We start from the raw sequence: 21,402 nt of genomic DNA, 5'->3' as shown, positions 1-21,402 counted from the left end.
TTAATCTAGCAATGATCCACACTCGGTTCCTTCAATCCGTTGGTTAAACTATCCGACTGACACAAATTTTCGGCCACATAAATCTCTCGTCTTGCTCCACTGGAATAAACGGTTTCGATCATCCTGATGTCACATAATAGCCCCCAGATGGGTGGGTCTCACGTGAGTCCATCTCCTAGTACCATTCCCTTAACATCCATTAAACTAAGGGTGCAGTTATTAAAACAAGGGGCTACGAAAATCCGTTCTCATTTTCCATCAAAGCTCAACCGTGGTCTCCTGACGAGACAAGCGCGTAGTTGCCAGTTGTAACGCGGTGAAGGGCGAGTGGGAGGCAGGTTGAGGCACGAATCGACATGGAAAAAGACAAATCACGGTTCGAGAAGGGTGTTGATAATTCGCACCCCCTATAGGATGATTAACCCCACTGTAACGCGAATTGACGTCAAGAAGCGTTAAAGTCTGACGCTTTTTTATGCTTTTTGACGCTAATTCACCTAAAAGGAGCGCGAATCATCCTATAGGGGTGCGAATTTATCATCTCCCTTCCAGAATCGTCTACCAAACAAATCGTCCAATCTCTCTAGATCTGCAAACCTCTCTCAGATAGTCAGACTAGATTCTCCTTTCTTTTCTTCCTTCACTAATATTTTATGTCCTATCTAACTGGAAATCATAAGCTCACCCTCCTTTCTTCCTAGAGCCAGCCCCTTGTAGTGTAAATTGAGAATCATAAATACACTGGGGGGGGGACTAATCTATCACTTCCCTATCTAACTGATCTAATCTCAAGCATTGAATTCAAGAAACTACTACGTATTCCTTCCCACACCCCACAAAGAAGAAAATGCAATTTTAAATACACCGACCCGGTTCCTTGTCCAGTTGTCGCTTTAAATAAGACTCAGGACGAGGATCGTGACGGGCGACCTCTGTTTTGGCACATGACTTGCTTTCATCCATACCTTATCTCTCTCTCTCTCTCTCTCTCTCTCTCTCTCTCTCTCTCTCTCTCTATTTTTTAAAAAACTTAACACCACGTGCAGAAGGACTACGCTTCCTACCTTTCATAGTTCTAAAACTTAAAACAATAATCAATTTCTACTAGAAATTTTCTAGTTAGATGGAATTTCGCTTTGGGTCCCAAGCCGGTGTTTGGTAACCATGAAAAATAATTCCATGGAATACTAGCATTCCAAACTGTGTGAAAGGATCTGAGGAGGAAGGATAGTGAGAGAATTAAGTGGGCATTAGTAGAGAGCACAAAAATCCCTAAAAACTAGTGAAAAGAAAAGGGCAGTGATAAATCGACTCCCAAATATCTTAAATCAACTCCCATGTATATCTCTCTCCTCTTTCTCTCTCTAACCCAGAGGAGAGAGAAAGGCACATGGGGAGTCGATTTAAGATATATGGGAGTCGATTTATCACTCCCCAAAGAAAATACCTATTTAGAATCTATTATTTGTTTTCCACCTTTTTAGGAGCATTTAAAGCTCCCCTTATTCCCACCTTCTCAAGTCTCACCATGTCCAAAACATCTCTCACAATTGGCCCCACAAATATTCCACAGGACTTTTTCATGGTGGCCTAACATGGCCTAAGTTTTTCTCGCTTTTCAAATATAGGGGATGCGCTTTCTACTTTCGCTTTTCTTTTCTTTTTTTTACAAAAACACTCCTTTTTTAATCAAACATTTTACTCCGAGCATATTTTTGTAAAATATCAAGAGCCACCGAATTTTCACTCTAAACTAGTGGTGTGCAATGGCATGTTGGTTGTCGACATTGGAAGGGCATTCTTATGCATAGACTGTTGATGATGTTGAAATCTGGTTCCAAAATTAATGGATGGTAGAGCTCTAGTCGGTGATTGATCCGCAGCCGCAGAAAACACGTTAGGAGTCCTGGAGTTGTGACTCCGGGAGACCACTCCGACGCTCAAGTCAGAAATCGTAACCAACCAACAGGAGAACTGGAGAAGAGTTATTTTAGAAAAGAGGATTCAAGATATTGAAGATGCGTACCTTTGAGCGTGGGAAATGGAGTACTTGGAGACGTTACTATATTGGAGATAGAGAGTCCTTCCTGCGCCTCCTTTCTAGAATGCAAGGGCTTTCTTATTTAGGCTTAATTCCATGTGTCAAGTATCCAAGGGAGGAGCAGATTTTACCCCTAACTACCATCAAGCAGCTACTTAAGATGGAGATGACACAAAGAGCAACTAAGATAACTCGTAGGGGTTTGAAAAATTCATACCAATGTTTTAGAGAAAAACTCATACCAATGTTTTAGAGAAAAACTCCAATATGGCATGTGAAGTAGTCAAGCTCCTTGAACCATGTGAAAGAGGCAAGGCTCTCTTCACAAATGATGTTCCAAAAATTAAGTTTATTCAAATCTATCTTTTCTTACATTATACAGATAGCCAAAAATCCAAAAATAGAAAAACTAAATGCTAACTCTTAAAGTAATACAAATAAAAGTTAGTACAACGACTAAAATAACCCTAAAATAGAAATCCCTTAATTGGCATGTACTATATCTCCATAACTTCGTCAAATCATGTACAAATCTTATGATCTTCGGCTCTTAGATAGGTAATCAAAAAAACTATTTTAAGGATATCAAAATCATGCGAAACGAACAAGATTTGATATATACCTAAAAATTAAGCTACAAATAAATGATGAAAATAGAAGATAAAAAATAAAAGACTTTGTTCCATTCCACACTATTACAGAGATGAGATCCAATGGCCCTCAACCATTCTATTTGGAGAGAGAGAGAGGACTGAAGGAGTTGATTGGTGCAATTATAAAACCTAACATTCATAAATTATTATAGTAGATGGTTTAAAATAGGGGATATTTTATTATTTTCACTAAATGAAGGGTATTTAGGCTGATATACAAATTGATGTAAAATGGTTGTCTTTTACATTGATGTAAGATGGTGTATATAAAATATTACATAACTTCACAATCGCATCGATAATGGAATCAAATGAATAAAAAAGGAAACTTATTCTATACAAATCGTGTATACATAGAAAGAACTAAAGTAGGCAACAGTATAGAATCAATCATGTTCAATAAATACGAATCGCGTCCAACGCTTGCCTCCTAGCTTTCCGTGTGTTCATGCCAATTGCGTCCGGTGCTTACCTCTTTTACACTTTCCTAAATTACTGCAAAAACTTGCCTCTTGTACACTTTCATGGTCTTTCTCTTACTTATTGTCAACACTTTCCTAAATTACTTCAAATCTCTTTTCTTCCTCCTCATCCCCTCCTTCTACTTTCTCCACATTCCACATCCAGGTTGTCGACATTGGCGGTGATGGAGATGAAAACTAGAAAAATTTGTAAAAAGAAGATGGGGTATTTTGGAGTACTTGTTTGTCCTGCGATAGCCCATTTGAAGAATTTTTTTTTTGTAAAACTCAAATAAGGAGAAGAAAAACTAAAAAAATATTAAAAAAAAATACTTAGTTGTAGAAGCAGGCGCTGGTTTAGTTGCAGATAGAGAGGGGTCAGTTTAATTATTTGAATATATTTAATCAATTATCTAATAATAGTTAATAAATTAATAGAGGGAAAGGAATGTACCAAAAATCAGCTCCATACGATCATCTTAACCCTGCCATTTGTGAAGGAAAAAAATAGGCAGAAACATCGTCATACACTCTCTATCCAATTTTTCCCTCCACCTTTGATTGGGTTAGGATGATCAAATAGGTCTAATTTCCTCAGATAAGCTGAACACTTTCCTCTAAATTAATGTTTATTAAAGAAAATTTTATTACGTTCAAAATAATAAATTTTCAATGACTAAAATAAAGTGTATTTTGTTTTTTTAGAACACAGGGTATTTAAGTCTTTTACCCCGAAAAATGCCCTCCTGCAGGGCAATATAGAATATTTGTTTACCTATTCTAACTTGTAAGAGTGAAGTGGAGAGGTGCGGCAGAAGGATAGATTTGAGTTGGTGGCGAGTGAGGAGACCATGAGTTGGGCACCGAAACAGAGGAGGTAAAATTTCTTCTTTAAAAACAGATATATTTTTTTCTCTATTTTCTATCCCCTCTCTGCGGAGCCCCATGTCTGTTCCTTGTTTTTTTTTTTTTTTTTTGTACCTGGGGTAGACGAATATTCCATGAATTATATTTTCATGGTTGTTGCCAAACATAACCTAAAATGAAAACAGTAGCTGATCCATTGTTTAAGTAGTTATTTGTAAGGGAGGTGATAAATTTGCACCGACTGTAGGATAATTCGCAGACTTCTTTTAACGCTTTTTGACGTCAAATCACTTTAACATCACCCATTTGTAAATGTGATCTTTGGTAAAATTTCCCTTATTTAATTTTTGGATTGTTAGTCAAATTTATCTTTCTTTCTCTGTGCGGGTGACTAATCATATTTACTCGAGTGACAGCTCATACAGTGATCTGTTTTATAAAATCCAGACACCGACGATCGGCAGAAAAAGCGGGAAGGGAAAGGAAAAGAAAACCCAATCTTTCTTTCCGACAAAACCCACTTCTCTGCAACTCCCTCAATACTGCCTTTCAACTCTTCCTCTGTTGTATCACAACCAGACAAAGACAAAAAAGCTCGAAACCCACATCTTAGAATCTGCTCTGAGAGAGAGATTAAACGAGATGAGAAACAACCGGGTCTTGTGTTGTTTCTTTTTCTTCTTCTTATTTCTCTCTGTTTTGGTCAATGGTGAAGATCCTTACAGGTTCTTCACGTGGAATGTGACTTATGGCGACATTTACCCTCTCGGTGTAAAACAGCAGGTATGACGAGAGTTCTTTTACCTTTTTTTATCATTTGTTTGATAGATTTTCTTTCTGGTGCAAGTGGGTTTTTGTTTTGCTAAATGAGAGAATTTTCGCAGGGGATTTTGATCAATGGCCAGTTTCCAGGTCCTCAGATCGATTCAGTTACCAACGATAACTTGATTATCAATGTCTTCAACAGCTTGGATGAACCCTTCCTCATCTCTTGGTATGTTTTGTAACATATTCCTCTTCTTTTTGGGTTGCTTTTCCCAGTTTTCTGATTTTAGGAAGCTCTGTTCTTTTCGGTGTATGGCAAGATTTTCTGAAATCCGAAACCTCTGATTCCGAAATATGAAATTGTAGGAAGTTTCGGGCGTTGATATTTTCACTCCCCCTCCCCCACGTCAAAAAGCGTTAAAGTTGCCAACTGTTCATGTCAAATCATGGTATAGGGGTGGCGGGGAGTGAAAATATCATCTCCCTAAGTTTCGGATCGGCGGATGAGACGTTTTCTTCGTACTTGTTTTTTATTAGGGACCGATATTTCTACCCTCTAATATTGATATGTCCACTCCCTAATATTGGTATTTCCACCCCCTATCTTTATTACGTGACGTTTGCTCTGTGTGACACTGTCACAACTCCCAAGGAGAGGAGGAGGTGGGAAATATCGGTCCTGATTTATTAAGAACCTTCAATGCTTCACCATGCATCTAACAACATATTAATGACCATCGTTTATGGAAGCGTACCCATGTCTTTTGATAAAATAACTATTATTCCCTTATAACCCATCCCCATCCATTTCACTTATCCCTATGTAATTTGCTTTTGTGTGGAACCCCAACAAGATCATCAATAAGTGACAAGTAGAAGACAACCGAGAGACATTTCTGGTAGTCTTAAGGGATTTCATTCATGTATTTTGGCAACCAAAAAGGAGATTTTAATGATTTGGTTCCCAAAACCCAAGTAAAACCCCTAGGAAAGCCTGGTTTTCATGCAAACCGAACATGCTTGCGGTAATAGTTGTTAGGCATTGCCTGCAGTGGAAAAGGCTTTCTTTATCAAATGGATGGCTCGTAAAGTTACAAAATAAATTTTGACCAATCAAAGGGCTAGGATCGTCAAATCATGTGATACGAGTGTTTCTTTTGGTGGACGAGATTGTAATAAGATTTAGTCAGTTAGGATAGAGTAGTACTTTATTAGGATATGTCTCTTGGGTTAGGTCGTTGGGTCTGGCAATTGTTATTTTTGTGTTCTTGTTATTATTAGGAGAGTAAAGGTCTCGAATGGATCCTATTTTCTTCATCTTCCGTGCTTCATCTTCAAGATTGGGCAAATAAGGAAAAACGAGCATAACATCATGCGATTATAGTCTATGGCCCAATCTTCGTAGGGCCCATGAAATTGTGTGTGTACTTTTAATGCGGGTATTTTTCCGTGCCACATAATTCATCTTTATTTTAAAGGGATTCACATTTATCATATGAGAGACATTAGAATAGAAGGGGGCGGCTTTATCTATCGAAACAAGGGGTTCTTGTATAATGTATAGGTGTCAAGGTGGCAATCACGAGTGAAAGTAGACCAATCAGTTGAAGTTCTACCCCTTTTAACTTTAGAGCGAGAAGGAGCTTGGCTCTCACTCGCACTAATGCGGCTAAGGTTGGGTTCATTTTGGACTTCAAATTCAACATCGTCTTCACTCCACTGACCTCCAAAACAAACTTCCATTAACTCATCATTGCCCATGACTTGGTTGTTGTCATGGCCAATGTTGGGGTAGAAAACTTCTTCCGAATCGGCCATTAAGAAAGGTTTAAAAAAAATTAATGAAAGGAGAAATACAATTAAATATTTAAATGGGTACCAACCTCAACCTATTTGAGCAAAATCTCGCCCTCTTGTTGATCGCCAATCGCCGCCCTCGTGTTAATTGCCAATCACTGCCCTCTTGATGAGTAGTTAGTGCTACTAACTAGAGAGAGAAGTAGATTGAAGAGAGAGAGGGAGAAGTTGATTGGGAGAGAGAGAGAGGGAAAACTTGATTAGGGAGAGAGAGAACTTGATTAGGGAGAGAGATAAGTTAATTGGAGAGTTTAGATAATAGAGAGAGAGCTTTGGTGAGAAATGAAGGGGGTGGAAAGTTGTATTTATAGGATTGGGTGGGTTATTTTTTGACTTCCCAAAATATCCCCCAAAACTAGTTGTTGGGGAGGATATTTAGGGAAGGTAAAAGATTTAAACAATAAAAATCCAAAATACCCCCTAGAATTAGTTGTTAAGAGGGTTAATTTGGTAAAAGACATGAAATGACTTAAATATCCACAAAAAGAGTTGTTGGGGAGGGTATTTAGGGAAGGTAAAAGGTAAAAGATTTAAACAATGAAAACCCAAAATACCCCCCAACTAGTTGGGGGGGGGGGTAATTTGGTAAAAAGCTTTTAACTTTCCAAAATACCCCAAAAAGAGTCGTTGGGGGGGTATTTTCAGGATTTTATGAAAATATATGTTTTGGATGAAAATACCCCCAAACTAGCCATTTGAAACAACTTTTGGGGGGTATTTTCGGGTTTTTTAAAATAAAAACATTTTATAAAGGGGGAACGGGGCTCGCGGGCCGTGCCGTGCCGGCCCGCCGGCCTGCCCAACCAAGCCCGGCACGGTCCACGGCTTCGTGCCGTGCCTTGCCGGGCCCGTTTGCCACCTTGAGTTAGGGGTGTCAACAGATCCACCTGTCTTGGTCATGACTCATGATACATTCAAATCCCTTACTGGTCGGATCCTTTTCCGAGTCTCTACTTTTTTACTCGGCAATGGTTATTTTGAAGTGGGTGTCCTAATAGGTCCGGGTTATTGTTAGTGATTTTGTATTTTTAAAATCATGTATATTACATGTTTTATTGTTTTGGAAAATGTTTTATCAAAAGCGTTTGGGAAAAAGAAAAAGTTTTCTTGGAAATATTTGCTTTTACAAAAGGATGTAGAAGTGTAGTTGAAAAGATAGTTCCACATCGGATGAGAGAAAAGAAAGAGAAGGGCTTATAAAGCACTACCTTTTCTAACTCTTGTTGATTGCACATTGGGTTGAACCCATGGTTGGACCCGCGGGACGGTGCAACGCACCGTTCGCACACGCGCGCGCGCGGCGTGGGCAATGGGCTATAGGGCGCATAGTGGCGCTTTATTGGCGCTTTTTTAGGCGCACTTTGCACTTCGCACGTACGCAACGTCGCGAGGAGCGATTGGAGCCTTTAATTTTTCCAGATTTGATCTGCACCGTTGGATCAAGATAAAGGTGGACCGGTCGGATGGGTGGGTCAAATGGTTCGCAGGCCCATCAAGCCGAATGGTTCAGTTGGGTTGGGTTTCGGTTCGGGCCTAACGGTCGGCCCAACGGGCCCATGACTCCAACGGTCAAAGGGTGTGATCAAATGGGTTGTGTCCCTTTCCCCAACGGTCATGTGCCAAGGGGGTGCGATCCACACCATAGATGGTTGATCTAACGATGACTGGGTTGGAGAGAGGTTTTACTCAAGCCAACAGTCACATCTAGGATCGATCAGGACCGTTCAATATCAATGGGTGCGATCTAACGGTCAGATTTCAAACATTCTGGAAAGGTGCCCTGTAGAGGTGTTTTTCACACTGAAAAGACACCAGATGGTCTATAAAAATGTGCAAACTTCAGTCATTTCAGATAGAAATTGAATTGGCAATTCTGACTGACTTTACACTCTCTTCTACACTCCTACAAAAATCCCCAAGTATTTCTACATACTGTTTTTTCTTTTGTTTACTGTTCTAGATACTGTTTTTCTGCAGAAACAGAATCTAGAGATTTCTCTAAGGCTTGAAATTTCGGAAGGGCATTTCGGGTTTGATTCCGCTAGTGCTACGCGTCATCAAACATTAGTAGGGCTTCCCTACTATGCTTCATTGTATCTTGGAGGCAATTCGCGGATCCCCTTTGCACACTACTAGTGGGGGCGAATCTTGTCTTAAGGAAAGTGATATCACGCCTTGAAGCAACAAGTTTCTGTTTTCTATCATCAACAGTACCCTCTAAAAATTTCCAACAGTTATGCTGTACAGTTTTAGGGAAGAGGAAAGAATGAAGGGAAAGGTAGGAAAATGAAATGTTATTTGTTGTTTTGAATAGGGTTCTTAAATGTTAAACCCTCATGTATTCCTATACTTAATGTGATTATGTCCGAATGTGATACATTTGTGTGATTCTTGAACAGGAATGGCATTCAACAGAGGAGGAATTCTCAAATGTTAAACCCTCATGTATTCCTATACTTGATGTGATTACGTCGGAATGTGATACATTTGTGTGATTCTTGAACAGGAATGGCATTCAACAGAGGAGGAATTCATGGCAAGATGGAGTTTATGGCACCAATTGTCCAATCCCGCCAGGGATGAACTTCACTTATGTGCTTCAAGTGAAGGATCAAATTGGTAGCTACTTTTACTTCCCGTCGCTCGCCTTCCACAAGGCTGCTGGAGGGTTTGGGGCTTTGAAGATCTTGAGCCGCCCTCTGATTCCAGTACCTTTCCCTCCACCCGCTGGAGATTATACTGTACTGGCTGGTGACTGGTTCAAGGCCAATCACACTGTAAGTAAACTGAATTGTTAAAATCATATGGCATTGTTTATAACTTTATACTATGATAAACCTTAGATGTTTTTGACAATGTCTGAATATAGAATTTGACTGTAAATGGCAGGAGTTTGATCAAGTTGTTAAATTGGATCATAAATGCAAAAAAAAAAAAAAATGATTCTTTAAAAAATATTAAAATCTAGAATATATAATAAAAAAACTTATCCAAGAAATATTAACTATGGTCAGATTGCTCAAGAAAGCTATAGCTAGGCTATTGCCAAGTCAAACACATTCTAACTTCAACATCAAATTCCTGTCAAATTTATACAGTCCATGCATATTTTATGTCGTGAGAAACTATGTCATAGTGATCAAAGCATCAAACCAATCTGAACTAGGATAGCTATCAGTCATAGTGTACTACCTACATTTCAATTTTTTCTTCTTTCAGCCCATGATCTTCTTTCTTGCCTACCAGAAAATTGATGTTCTTTTTTGTTCTATCAAATAAGATTCAAGATGAATCATGAATCATTTCTAGGAAGGGGTACTGAATTTTAGGATGTTGAAAGGCTGAATAGCGTCTGTAGTCTGGATGAGTTTAAGTTACCCCATCCCATTGGTGGGAGCAATGTGCTCCCATGTGAAATGATACTGAATTCTCAGTGAATTGGTGGATGCCCCATCAATTGCAGCAATGAGATCGGCAGACTTCAATTTCAGACTGGGCTTCAGAATTGCTGCAAGTACTGAATTGGTCCTCTTTAACTGCTTGGTACCATTCAAAAAAACAAAAACAAAATAAAAAACAACAAAAAAAATGCTTGCTAAACTATTATTCAGTATGAAGTGAACATCCTTTGAGCTCTTTATTTTTTATGTCCTTGTTCCCATCTGGATAGTTTTGTTTATCATTTAGTTTGCTTTTTATATCTGCTTCATTTTTCATTGATTTCATTTTTTATTTTATTTCTTGTAATGAGTCCGCTTTCTGGTTATTTCTCCTCCTCTTCATCCTTGCGGGACTTTATATTACAAAGGCATCTTTTTTGTTTTGTAGGACTTGAAAGCAATCTTAGATGGTGGACACGATCTTCCTTTTCCTGATGGGCTTCTTATCAATGGCCGTGGCTGGAATGGTTATACATTCACTGTTGATCAAGGTAATTATCACTTTCTTAGAATACGTTACATGGATCTCCATTAATATAGTCTATAATATTTTGTTTGTAAAACTCGATTGCACAGGTAAAACATATAGGTTCCGGATATCAAATGTCGGGTTGACGACTTCTATCAACTTCCGAATTGAAGGACATACGATGACTCTGGTTGAGGTGGAAGGATCTCACACGCTCCAAAACTCTTACTCTTCTCTCGATGTCCATCTGGGGCAGTCTTACTCTGTATTGGTTACGGCTGATCAGCCTCCAAAGGATTACTACATTGTGGTCTCCTCACGCTTCACCACGCCGGTGCTCACAACCACTGCCATACTACATTACAGTAACTCAGCTGGAGCAGTTTCAGGTTCCCCTCCGGGAGGGCCCACCATTCAGATTGATTGGTCCCTCAACCAAGCTAGATCTGTCCGGTATTTTCGTTCTTTCACTTGTTAGAACATCTCCACTGTTTACTTTTTTCCCTTTTTTGTTTGGTGGTTCTCTTCTGTTTGAGTGATTGAGATTATATTATATGCTAATGATGTTTGCATGAATCAAAATCAATTGATGTCAATAGTGTGAAGTTTATATGTTGACATTTTTCACCCAACAACTGTGCTGTAAACTGTAATTCTGTTCTACAAGGGATTTAACAATTATGTTGATCCTACGGTAAGATTAGTAGAATTCTGGCTACCATGTTGTGTGTGTTTGGGATTGTGTATCAAAGTTAAACTCTATTGACTTTGGATAATGGAACCTAATAAATTTCATACTCAGAGACAGTCAAGAAAGGCTCAAAACCTCTATTCATCCTTCTGAATAGCTGATAGTTAATTCAATTTCAAGAAGGAGATGGATGACTTATATCTTGTTATCATATTTTCGACATTGCAAATTTCTCCTCTTTCTTTCATAGCAGAACTTCATATATTCAGTTACTTTAAATTCTCTATGAAACCAGATGGAATCTTACAGCTAGTGGACCCAGACCCAATCCCCAGGGTTCTTATCATTATGGATTGATCAACACATCCCGAACCATAAGGCTCGCGAACTCGGCTCCTATTATCAATGGCAAGCAGAGATATGCTGTCAACAGTGTATCTTTCCTTCTAGCAGACACACCACTGAAAGTAGCCGACTTCTACCAGATCTCCGGCGTCTTCAGTCTCGGTAGCATTCCAGATAACCCTACTGGTGGAGGTGGTTACCTTCAAACATCCGTCATGGCCGCTGATTTCCGATCTTATGTTGAAATTGTGTTTGAAAACTACGAAAACACTGTGCAGTCATGGCATATTGATGGTTATTCCTTCTTTGTTGTCGGGTAAGATATATAAATTGCCTAACTATATATCAAATTGCTAATTTTTTTCCCTCTTCTTTTTTCTTGTTTCTGAAAATTTGGATATTTGGCGAAATGAGCAGGATGGATGGAGGGCAGTGGACACCAGCAAGCAGGCTAAGTTACAATCTGAGGGACACGGTTGCTCGTTGCACTATTCAGGTAGGAAAAATACTCACCCAAGTACTGCCATCCCCCATTTGTTTCAATGTAGCCACAAAAGATGCCTACATATGCTACACTATTGCTCCCACTTAGGCCATGTTTGGCGACCATGAAATTTTTTCCATGGAATATTTGTATACCAAGTGTTGAGAGGGTAGGGAGAGTAGGATAGGGAGAGAATTGAGAGGGAATGAGTGAAGAGATGGTGCTAAGTGGCTGAAAAATAAGGAAAAACAAAAACTGTATTTTGGGTAGTGTTTTTCTCTTCCCTGTTTTCAGTCACTTCTCACCCTCCTCTTACTGTTGCCCTCGCAATTCTCTCCATCTCCCACCCTCCTTGTCACTCTCCCACCACTTGATAAACTAACATTCCATGGAAAAACTTTCATGGCTTCCAAACATGGTCTCAGTGCTACATTTCCTACTCTTTTTAATAACATTTACCTCTACCAGCTTTGGCTGGGGTAGGGGAAAAAAGCTGATTTTCTTATATACTTGCGCTGTGTATTCCTGAGTGCAGGTGTATCCACAGTCATGGTCTGCGGTTTACATGTCTCTGGATAATGTAGGTATGTGGAACATTAGATCAGAGAACTGGGCCCGACAGTATTTGGGACAGCAGTTTTATTTTCGTGTCTACTCCCCTGCAAATTCTTGGAGAGACGAATATCCAATTCCTAAGAATGCTCTTCTCTGCGGTCGGGCATCAGGTCGTCGAACTCGACCTCTCTGATCCAGCAGGCCCGGATTCCGTCACGAGGGGGTGACTGTTTCTTGGATGTAATTGGAGATGAGTTCCTTGCTGAAAATCTGACAAGAGCTCAACTCAAGCAGAGCTTCGTTTAAGCCATTTTTATTGTATCGATTTTTATTTTAGACTGGTTTATCTGTTTTTCATTTTTTGGATGCTAAGCATTGTTTCATGCCATTGTCTTGCCCTCACATTATAACATATGATAAAGCCAATTAGTCAGTTTATATGATGACTCCTTGCCACCATGGATGACTTGGTTGTGAGAGAAACTAAGTAAACCAGAACATTGCAATCTGCAAGTGTACTTGTGCTTCTGCATGCAAAGAACAGTATGGGGCTTTGGGTCTGTGAAAAATGATGTTTAGGGCTTGTGGTAGATGAAAAAACTTAGAAATTTAGCAAGTAAAATTTCAATATATCTCCTAAGAACCCTAATACTGTGATTAGAATGCTGAAAATCCCCCCCATCTCATCTTTATATATGGTGTTTTAGTCCTGAAGGCTAATCAAGTTGGATGAATGACGAAATTCTTGGAAGTAGACATTGATAAACTGGTTTTCAGGATCCTACCCATGTGTATACTGTCGACTTCTGTACTTGATTTTATTGGCATGGAGGTTCTTCAATGTAGAACGGTTCTTGATTTATTTAGGTTTGTTGTTAATTTTCAGTTCCTTGTTAGTTTCAAGCCTAGCTAAGTATGGAATCCTAGTTGAATTAGGATCGGTTAGTAGTAGCGTAGTCTTTTAGTTTGAATAAAATTAAGAAAGGAATGAAGGTTTGATTTTCTTTAACTATATTGGACATGTAATGTAGAGAGGCAGTTTTTCCCATTGAATGATTTGAATACAAGTTAACTTTCTTTATCTTCCTGTGTATTCAAAGTTTATAGGTTTTGGGGCTGTTCTTCACTGGGATAGAAATCCTTGGATAAGCTGCTCCTGGGATGAGCTACCCTGCTTGGATGATTTTTATCTTAAATAAACTCCTGGTATAGGCTTTTTTTGCTTGTATACCCTATCCATTTGGGGGCTGTTCTTGATGGAAACAGAGGATATTAAGCCTATCCAACGATAAAATAAAGCCTGCCTTGCTATCATCATGGGGAGTACCTCAACATTTGATGAATTGACAGTGCAGATTGATTCTCCAGCATATGCCTCTAGGATGCAATGGCTTCACTTGAGGCCTTCAGGGATGTGCACTCAAACAGCCTTGCAAACACGTCTATATTTGCCTCGGCCAGAGGAAGAAAGAGAACAAATTTGGCAGAGGGAAAAAATTGAACAACTAGTGTGTTTATGTGAGAATATTTATAGGAATTGAACATCCATTTCTCTTCTACATAACTTTAAAAATATAAGAAATTTTTTGCGTAAGAAATAAATAATTTTTATTCTTAAATTAAAGAAAAAGGTTGATAAAAAAAAGTCAGTTGCACTGATCGTATATGATATTTCAGGGAATAAAAAGATTAGCTTAATAGAATTGCCTCAAATAAGTTCTTGGTCATTTCATTCTTGATCTCAAAGAAATGAACATGGAAGCAAAAAAAGCTTTCGAACTTGACAGCCTTCATTGAATGTCTTGCTTGGAGATTTGCTTCTTTACACTGCGCTTCTTTGGACGCGAGCTTGAATTGATATTGGTAGGCATGCTTCCATTCTCATCTCCTAATGAACCTGATTTCTCTATTATCTCTTCTTCGCTTGGTTTCTCCAAACGAAAATCCTTGGACATTATATCTGGTACAACGAAATTGGCTATCCAGTAGATGAAAAAAAGTGCCGCACTGGAAGGGAAAAAAAATGGGAAATTAGTGTTGAAGTATAAATGATTAAATAACACACTCTTAACAGCTTAAGCTTTTGGTGTAATTGGTTGTTTCATAATTAGAACCATCTTAAGTTCTCAAACCAACACATGCAGGGTTTCATGGAATCAGGGAAAGTGGCCTCTTATTGGGCAAATGATTTGCTACCAAAATAAGCAGACACTGAAAATTGGAGGCAGACAAAGAGAGAGGTTTATGGTGGTAAGGTGAAAGTATAGTACCTGATTGGAATGAAGATGGAATAGTCCCCAGAAGAAGCAGGAGACTTGATAGTGAGAATGAGAGACGAAGTGTTGAGAGCTTGGGGTCTTGGGGGAAGACTAGCTTGTCCTCGTAGTGGCCTGGAATCATTGCTGTGCCAAAGAAATTGTGTTGGTTTTGATAGTGTAGAGTGATTGTTGCTGTACGAGCGCATGAGAAGAAATGGAGAGCAGTAACCAGAGATGCGTTCCATTATACCTCACGGTTGATTCTTAGTCTATCTTTCTTCCCTCTTCCACATTTATTTGGTCGCCCAAATGTTTGTGTGGATAATGTTCTACAGACTAGTGGTTTGGCTGTGGATCTCTTGTGTCCTTTTCTTTCTTCTTGTTTGTAGCTTGTGGTTGTCTAGACTCTGGACTACAGAGTAATTGTAAGATGCATGTGCAAAGCGTTTGACTAGCTTATTTTCCATAAAAGATATTTCCAAGATTGAAAATTCTCCATGTTTATCTAGGAAAAATGCAACCACACTATACCCTTGAATTTTTTTTTCCATGGAAAAAATATTTTCCATATTTTCCATAAAATTTTCCCCACATCCAAACAGCCTCACAGTGCTAAATAGGGCTGCACACGGTTCGGACCGGTTCGGTTTAGGGAGTTTTTTAAACCGAACCAGTCAAATCGGTTTGGAGAAAATCCAAACAATAACCTAACCGATCGGGGGTATAACCGAACCAAACCAAACCGATTTTGACCAGTTCGGTTCGATTCGGTTCCCGGTTTATCCGGTACAAATCCAAATCAAGTAGTTAAATACATTTATCTATAAAAAAAAAGGTTTATCTATTCGAATCGACCATCAACGGTGTGCAACGAGACCAGCAAGCTCTCTCTCTCTCTCTCTCTCTCTCTCTCTCTCTCTGACACACACACACACACACACACACACACACACACACACACACACGAAACAAAAAATGAAAAGATCCCTCCTTCTCTATCCCAAATCGAGGGCCTTATAAAGGGGATGATATATCTCTCCCCATCTTTTCTTCTTTTGGACAGCTCCTCTAAGTATTTATGACTATTCTTTTTACACTTCTAAGGAGTGGTCTAAGGGAAAGGGGTGAATGTATTCTTTACTTTTGAATACAAGGAATTGATATAGACACACTTCCCTTGTTTAAATCACCCATCTTCTCTTTGCAAATGAAATAACTCACCTTAGATTTGATAATGACACAAAATCAGTAAGTCTTTTCCTCCATTTCTCGGTTCGGTTCGGTTAATTTTCGGTTTAAAAATCTAAAACCGTGAACCGAACCAATGGGATCGGTTCTGTAAAATTCTAAACCGTGACCAAACTAATGATGAGAAAAACCGAACCAAATCAAACCGAAAGGCCCGGTTCGGTTCGGTTCTGTTTATCAGTTTAGCCGATTTTTTTGTGCAGCCCTAGTGCTAAAACATGAAAATTGATTTATTTATTTTTTTTTATTTTTTTTATGTTCGGTAAAAAAAATTCATTAAAAACCATGGAAACAAAAGAAACACTAGGCATGTTTAGCTACCGTGAATTGTTTTTCATGATTAAGCGGTGTCTCCAAGTGGAGATGAGGGTGAAGTGGTTAAAAATCAGGAAACAAAATACTGGAAAGTATTGTTGCGACCATAGCTGGCAAAATACCATTTTAAATGGCATTTTATTTCTTTGAAAAAAACGTGTTTTATTGGCGTGCCGTTTAATACTTGGTTTAAAACTCTTATAGTGAAAAAACTCCTCTTTTTGTGTAAAACATTTTTTTAGGGGAGTGATAAATCGACTCCCATATGTCTTAAATCGACTCCAACGTGTCTTTCTCTCTCGGGTTAGAGAGAGATAGACACATGGGGAGTCGATTTAAGATATTCGATTTATCACTGCCCTTTTTATAATGGCATTTTTGTGTAAAACATTTTAAATTCGATTAAAATGCATTCTAGACGTACTAAATGTGTTTTTTGGCCTAGCTATCTAACTTTACACCCACTATATCTTGCAAATGACAAAATTTTAAACGCCTATTTCTGTGTTTACTTTTTTTTTTAACATATACCATATTAAACTTGAATTTCGCCCGGCCCTAATCACGGTTTTGCTAACAATGCGGGCCACCAATGAGAGACAATTAAGTCCAACATGATATCCTTTCGAAAATGTTTTTAAGAAGGGCAAACTTTTGCCAAAATTAGGATATACTTTAAAAGTAGTCCCCTAGCTGTCAGATTTAGGCCGATCTTAATCTTGGGCGATGATATCTTCACCCCCTCCCCCCCTGCAGTTCGCATTAGCCCCCCTCTTAACGTGATTTGACGTCAAAAAGGGTTTAAAGTTGCCAACTGTTCACGTTATGAGCGCGGGGGGGGGGGGGGGGGGGGTGGGGTGGGGTGTGGGCGAGTGCATACTGCAGGGGGGTGAAAATATCATCGCCCTTAATATATATGAAATTGAAAAAAAAGGGAAAATTACTAAAAAAAAAGGCTTTCTACTGACTATGACGTGACAAGGGGGTGTTTTCTAAATTACCAATCAAGAGTGCATATGACTAAAATGCTCTTTATTCTCTCTCTCTCTCTCTATCAAATCACTTTTCTTGTAATCATTACCTTTACAATATAAATCCCAAAACCCACCTTTCTCCCTCTTCTTCCTCCCAGCTACGTTTTTGAAAGCCTAAAACCTCCATTGTTGAAACCCAAATCCACCATTCTTAGATGCCAAAAGCTCCATTCCATAGTACAAAACCTCCTTTTTAGATGCCAAAGACTTCCTTGCATTGCACAACGCCTCCATTTGCAATAACTATTGCAAAAAAACGTTATTGGAATATGAAATTGCAAAAGCTTCACTACAAACCACCATTCTATGGAAATGTGTGTATTTCTAGCCCTCTCCCTTTTCTTTCCATTATAAGGCATGTTTAGAAACTTGAATTAAGGTCCTCCACGTTAAACTACTGTCTTCCATTGCACAAAGCCTTCAATCACATTTAAATTACTTTAAACACTTTATAATCATTGTTACTTTATTGTAAACCACTAATTTCTTAAGTTAAACCACTATTTCACTATGATAAACCACTATTGAAGGCCACTAAGTGGTGTTTATAAGTGGTTTATATAGCTTCTATGGTTAAGAATCCTCAATAGTGGTTTATAATCGTCAGTAGTGGTTTATAATCCTCAGTAGTTGTTTATTCAGGCTTACCAATGGTTTAGAATGTTTATAAGTGATTTATATGGCTTAACAGTGGTTTAGAGTGTTTATAAGTGATTTATACAGTGTAAGCAGTGGTTTACAGTGTTTACAAGTGATTTATATAGGGTAAACAATGGTTTATATAAGCCTAGTAATTGTTTAGAGTATTTATAATTGGTTTATATAGGCTTACCAGTGGTTTAGAGTCTTTATAAGTAGTTTATACAGGGTAAGCAGTAGTTTATAGTGTTTATAAGTGGTTTATATAGGGTAAGCAGTGGTTTAGAGTGTTTACAAGTAGTTTATATAGGGTAAACAGTGGTTTAGAGTGTTTATAAGTGGTTTAAATAAGAGTAGCAATGGTTTAGAGGCTTTATAAGTGTATAATATATAGTAAGCAATGGTTTAGACTGTTTATAAGTGGTTTATATAAGACTAGCAATGGTTTAGAGTATTTATAAGTGGTTTATATAGGCTTAACAGTGGTTTAGAGTGTTTATAAGTTGTTAATACAGTGTAAGCAGTGGTTCATATAGGTGTAAGCAGTCGTTTAGAGTATTTACAAGTGGTTTATATAGGGTAAACAATGGTTTAGAGTGTTTGGAAGTGGTTTATATAGGCTTAGCAGTGGTTTATAGTGTTTATAAGTTGTTTATACAGTGTAAGGAGTGGTTTATAGTGTTTGTAAGTGGTTTATATAGGGGTAAGCAGTGGTTTATAGTATTCACAAGAGGTTCATATATCGTAAACAGTGATTTAGAGTGTTTGTAAGTGGTTTATATAGGCTTAGCAATGGTTGAGTATTTATAAGTTGTTTATACAGTGTAAATAATGGTTTATAGTGTTTGTGAGTGGTTTATATAGGGGTAAGCAGTAGTTTAGAGTGTTTAATATATTGTAAGCAGTGGTTTAGAGTGTTTATAAGTTGTTTATACACTGTAAGCAATGGTTTAGAGTGTTTATAAGTTGTTTATACTATATGCAAAAGATGGATTCCAATCCAAATAATCAGATGTGGACCTGTTCAAACATAATGTGAGAAAACAAATCAACAAATGTCCATTTAATTTCTTAGAAGCCTATTGGGGTGTTGAGCAAATCTCTAAGGAGAATTAACCCCCTAATTTATCTATTAAACCACTATTAACATGAAAAATTAGGGGTTTAAACACCTGATTGCTTGCAAACTCAAACCCAATATACCAGTGAAATATCCATTCTATTTTTTAAAAGCCTAGTAGGGTGCTGAACAAATCACTAGGCAGAATAAACCCCTAATTTATCAATTAAATCACTGTTAACATGAAAATGTCGGGGTTTAAACAACTGATTTCTAATAAATTCAGCCCCTATAAAGCAATGACATGTTCATTCATTTTATTACAAGCCTATTAGGGTGTTGAGCAAATCACTATGGAGAATAAACGCATAATTTATCAATTAAACCACTAATTTCTCCCAAATTAGGTTTTTAAACCATCAATAGTTAGTTAAAACACCTTATTTATCAATTAAACGATTGATTTCTCACAAATTAGGTGTTTAAAGAAATGATTTCTCAGAAATTAGGGGTTTAAACCACCAATTTCTCACAAATTAGGTGTTTAAACCACTACTTTCTCACAAATTAGTTGATTAAAACCATCAATAGTTAGTTAAAATTCCCCATTTATCAATTAAATCACTGAGATTGGTGTAAACCACTGATTTTTCAAAACCCTAACTGAGAAAACGACTAAACCACTTATTTATCAAAACCAGAAATGACAAAACGACATAGAGAGTGGGAGGGAGAGAGTGACAGTGAGAGAGATGGGTTACCAACCTGTGAGATTTGCCGGTGAAATTTGCAGAGAGAGGGAGAGAGTTGCCTGAAAATTTCTGCCGGCAAGGGATATTTGCAACGAGAGAGAGTAAAAAGTACTCTTTAAAGTAAAATGTAAAAAAAAAAAGAGTAAAACTCAACGTTTTTTACACTGAGGGCATTTTTGTCTCAAACTCATCCAAACCGGTCAACATCACTTTAAATTTGTAATTTAGAAAACACCCCCTTGTCACGTCATAATCTGTAGAAAGTCCTTTTTTTTAGTCATTTTCCCTAAAAAAAAGGGGGAAAATAAAAAAGTATTTACCTTCAATTAGTTGACGAAATTCTAGGGCTGCAACTCGAGCTGGGTAAAACCCGACCCGCATTGACCCGACCCGAAAATAGCCTGGGTCGGGTTCAGGTTTCATGGGTTTCGGGTCGAGCCGGGTTTGAAGGGGCCGGACCCGACCCGACCCGACCCGAGTTACATAAGTTATAGTATGTACATTTTTTTCTATTGTTAGTTAAAAGTTAAAGGGATAATTACATTTACACCCCCTCTAGTTTCTGACACATCCACTTCCACCCCTATAGTTTAAAACGTGACAAATACACCCTTGTAGTTTCAATTTGTTTAAGGTAGGCCCCCTCAGCTGAAGGTTCGTCCATAGATTGAAGGGTTAGGATGATCCGATGGAGCTGATTTTTTGGGCACACCCTAACTATGTCAGGACCCATCAAATGAACGCTTTGGATCATCCAAACAATGTGGGCCCACATTATTTGGATGATTTTTTGGTAGTGTTTGGATTCGGGTAGGGGCCCACATTATTTGGATGATCCAAAGCGTTCATTTGATGGGTCCTGACATAGATATGGTGTGCCCAAAAAATCAGCTCCATCGGATCATCCTAACCATTCAATCTATGGACGAACCTTCAGCTGAGGGGGCAAACCTTAAACAAATTGAAACTACAGGGGTGTATTTGTCACGTTTTAAACTATAGGGGTGGAAGTGGATGTGTCAGAAACTAGAGGGGGTGTAAATGTAATTATCCCAAAGTTAAAAGTGAAAACCCACGCACCCACTGTTACTATATGTGAGTGTAATTTCTGCTTCTATGAGTTGAGTTGATTCAAGTGTTTGACTCAGCATTGTTTGATTGTAATTACAACATTGTTTGATTACAGCATTGTTTGATTCAAGTGTGATGTGAGTGTAATTACATCATTGTTTGATTCAAGTGTAATGTGAGTGTAATTTCTGCTTCTATGAGTTGAGTTGCCTTGCCAAACAAGAATTTTCCTTAAAAATTTGCGTCAACGTGAAAAAACCCGACCCGACCCGAACCGACCCGAGATTTATCATGGGTAGGGCCGGGTTTGGGAATCGTGGGTTTTCCGGAAAAAAACCCGACCCGACCCGACCGAGATATTTCTCGGTAGGGTTGGGTTCTCCAAAACCCGACCCGC

General features: G+C 38.4%; 1 protein-coding gene and 1 long non-coding RNA gene across 3 annotated transcripts; one reads left to right on the top strand and one right to left on the bottom strand.

Moving 5' to 3' along the window:
* Nucleotides 1-3,950: 3,950 nt before the first annotated feature.
* Nucleotides 3,951-13,087, top strand: LOC143884151 (L-ascorbate oxidase homolog). 2 transcript variants are annotated; one of them, XM_077387572.1, is made up of 9 exons: nucleotides 3,951-4,032; nucleotides 4,470-4,805; nucleotides 4,907-5,016; nucleotides 9,151-9,421; nucleotides 10,473-10,575; nucleotides 10,661-11,006; nucleotides 11,540-11,905; nucleotides 12,007-12,085; nucleotides 12,609-13,087. In XM_077387572.1, exons 2-9 carry the CDS (start codon nucleotides 4,665-4,667, stop codon nucleotides 12,819-12,821), a joined length of 1,629 nt encoding a protein of 542 aa, XP_077243687.1. In that variant the 5' UTR covers nucleotides 3,951-4,032; nucleotides 4,470-4,664; the 3' UTR covers nucleotides 12,822-13,087. The 2 variants fall into 2 exon arrangements, with proteins under 2 accessions (XP_077243687.1, XP_077243686.1); XM_077387571.1 differs by having other exon boundaries at nucleotides 3,992-4,032; nucleotides 4,439-4,805.
* A 1,173-nt stretch (nucleotides 13,088-14,260) lies between these two features.
* LOC143882628 (uncharacterized) lies at nucleotides 14,261-15,290 on the bottom strand. The gene is made up of 2 exons (XR_013252285.1): nucleotides 14,899-15,290; nucleotides 14,261-14,635 (listed from the first exon to the last, which is right to left on the bottom strand). It is a non-coding gene; the product is annotated as an uncharacterized LOC143882628 (long non-coding RNA).
* Nucleotides 15,291-21,402: the final 6,112 nt, after the last annotated feature.

The sequence above is a fragment of the Tasmannia lanceolata genome, unplaced genomic scaffold, assembly GCF_043159265.1.
Source record: "Tasmannia lanceolata isolate RefF3 unplaced genomic scaffold, GAP_Taslan_0.1 ptg000008l, whole genome shotgun sequence".
NCBI lineage: Eukaryota > Viridiplantae > Streptophyta > Magnoliopsida > Canellales > Winteraceae > Tasmannia > Tasmannia lanceolata.
Note: the sequence above shows the minus strand (reverse complement) of the source record. Positions and strands in the feature narration are given on the sequence as shown.

What these genes read in the sequence shown, in the direction of transcription:
- LOC143884151 (XM_077387571.1), top strand. Translation starts at nt 4,007, where the DNA reads ATGAGTTGGGCACCGAAACAGAGGAG. An exon ending in TGGGCACCGAAACAGAGGAG is followed by an intron (nt 4,033 to 4,438) that starts GTAAAATTTCTT and finishes CTCGAGTGACAG; the next exon opens with CTCATACAGTGATCTGTTTT. An exon ending in GAACCCTTCCTCATCTCTTG is followed by an intron (nt 5,017 to 9,150) that starts GTATGTTTTGTA and finishes ATTCTTGAACAG; the next exon opens with GAATGGCATTCAACAGAGGA.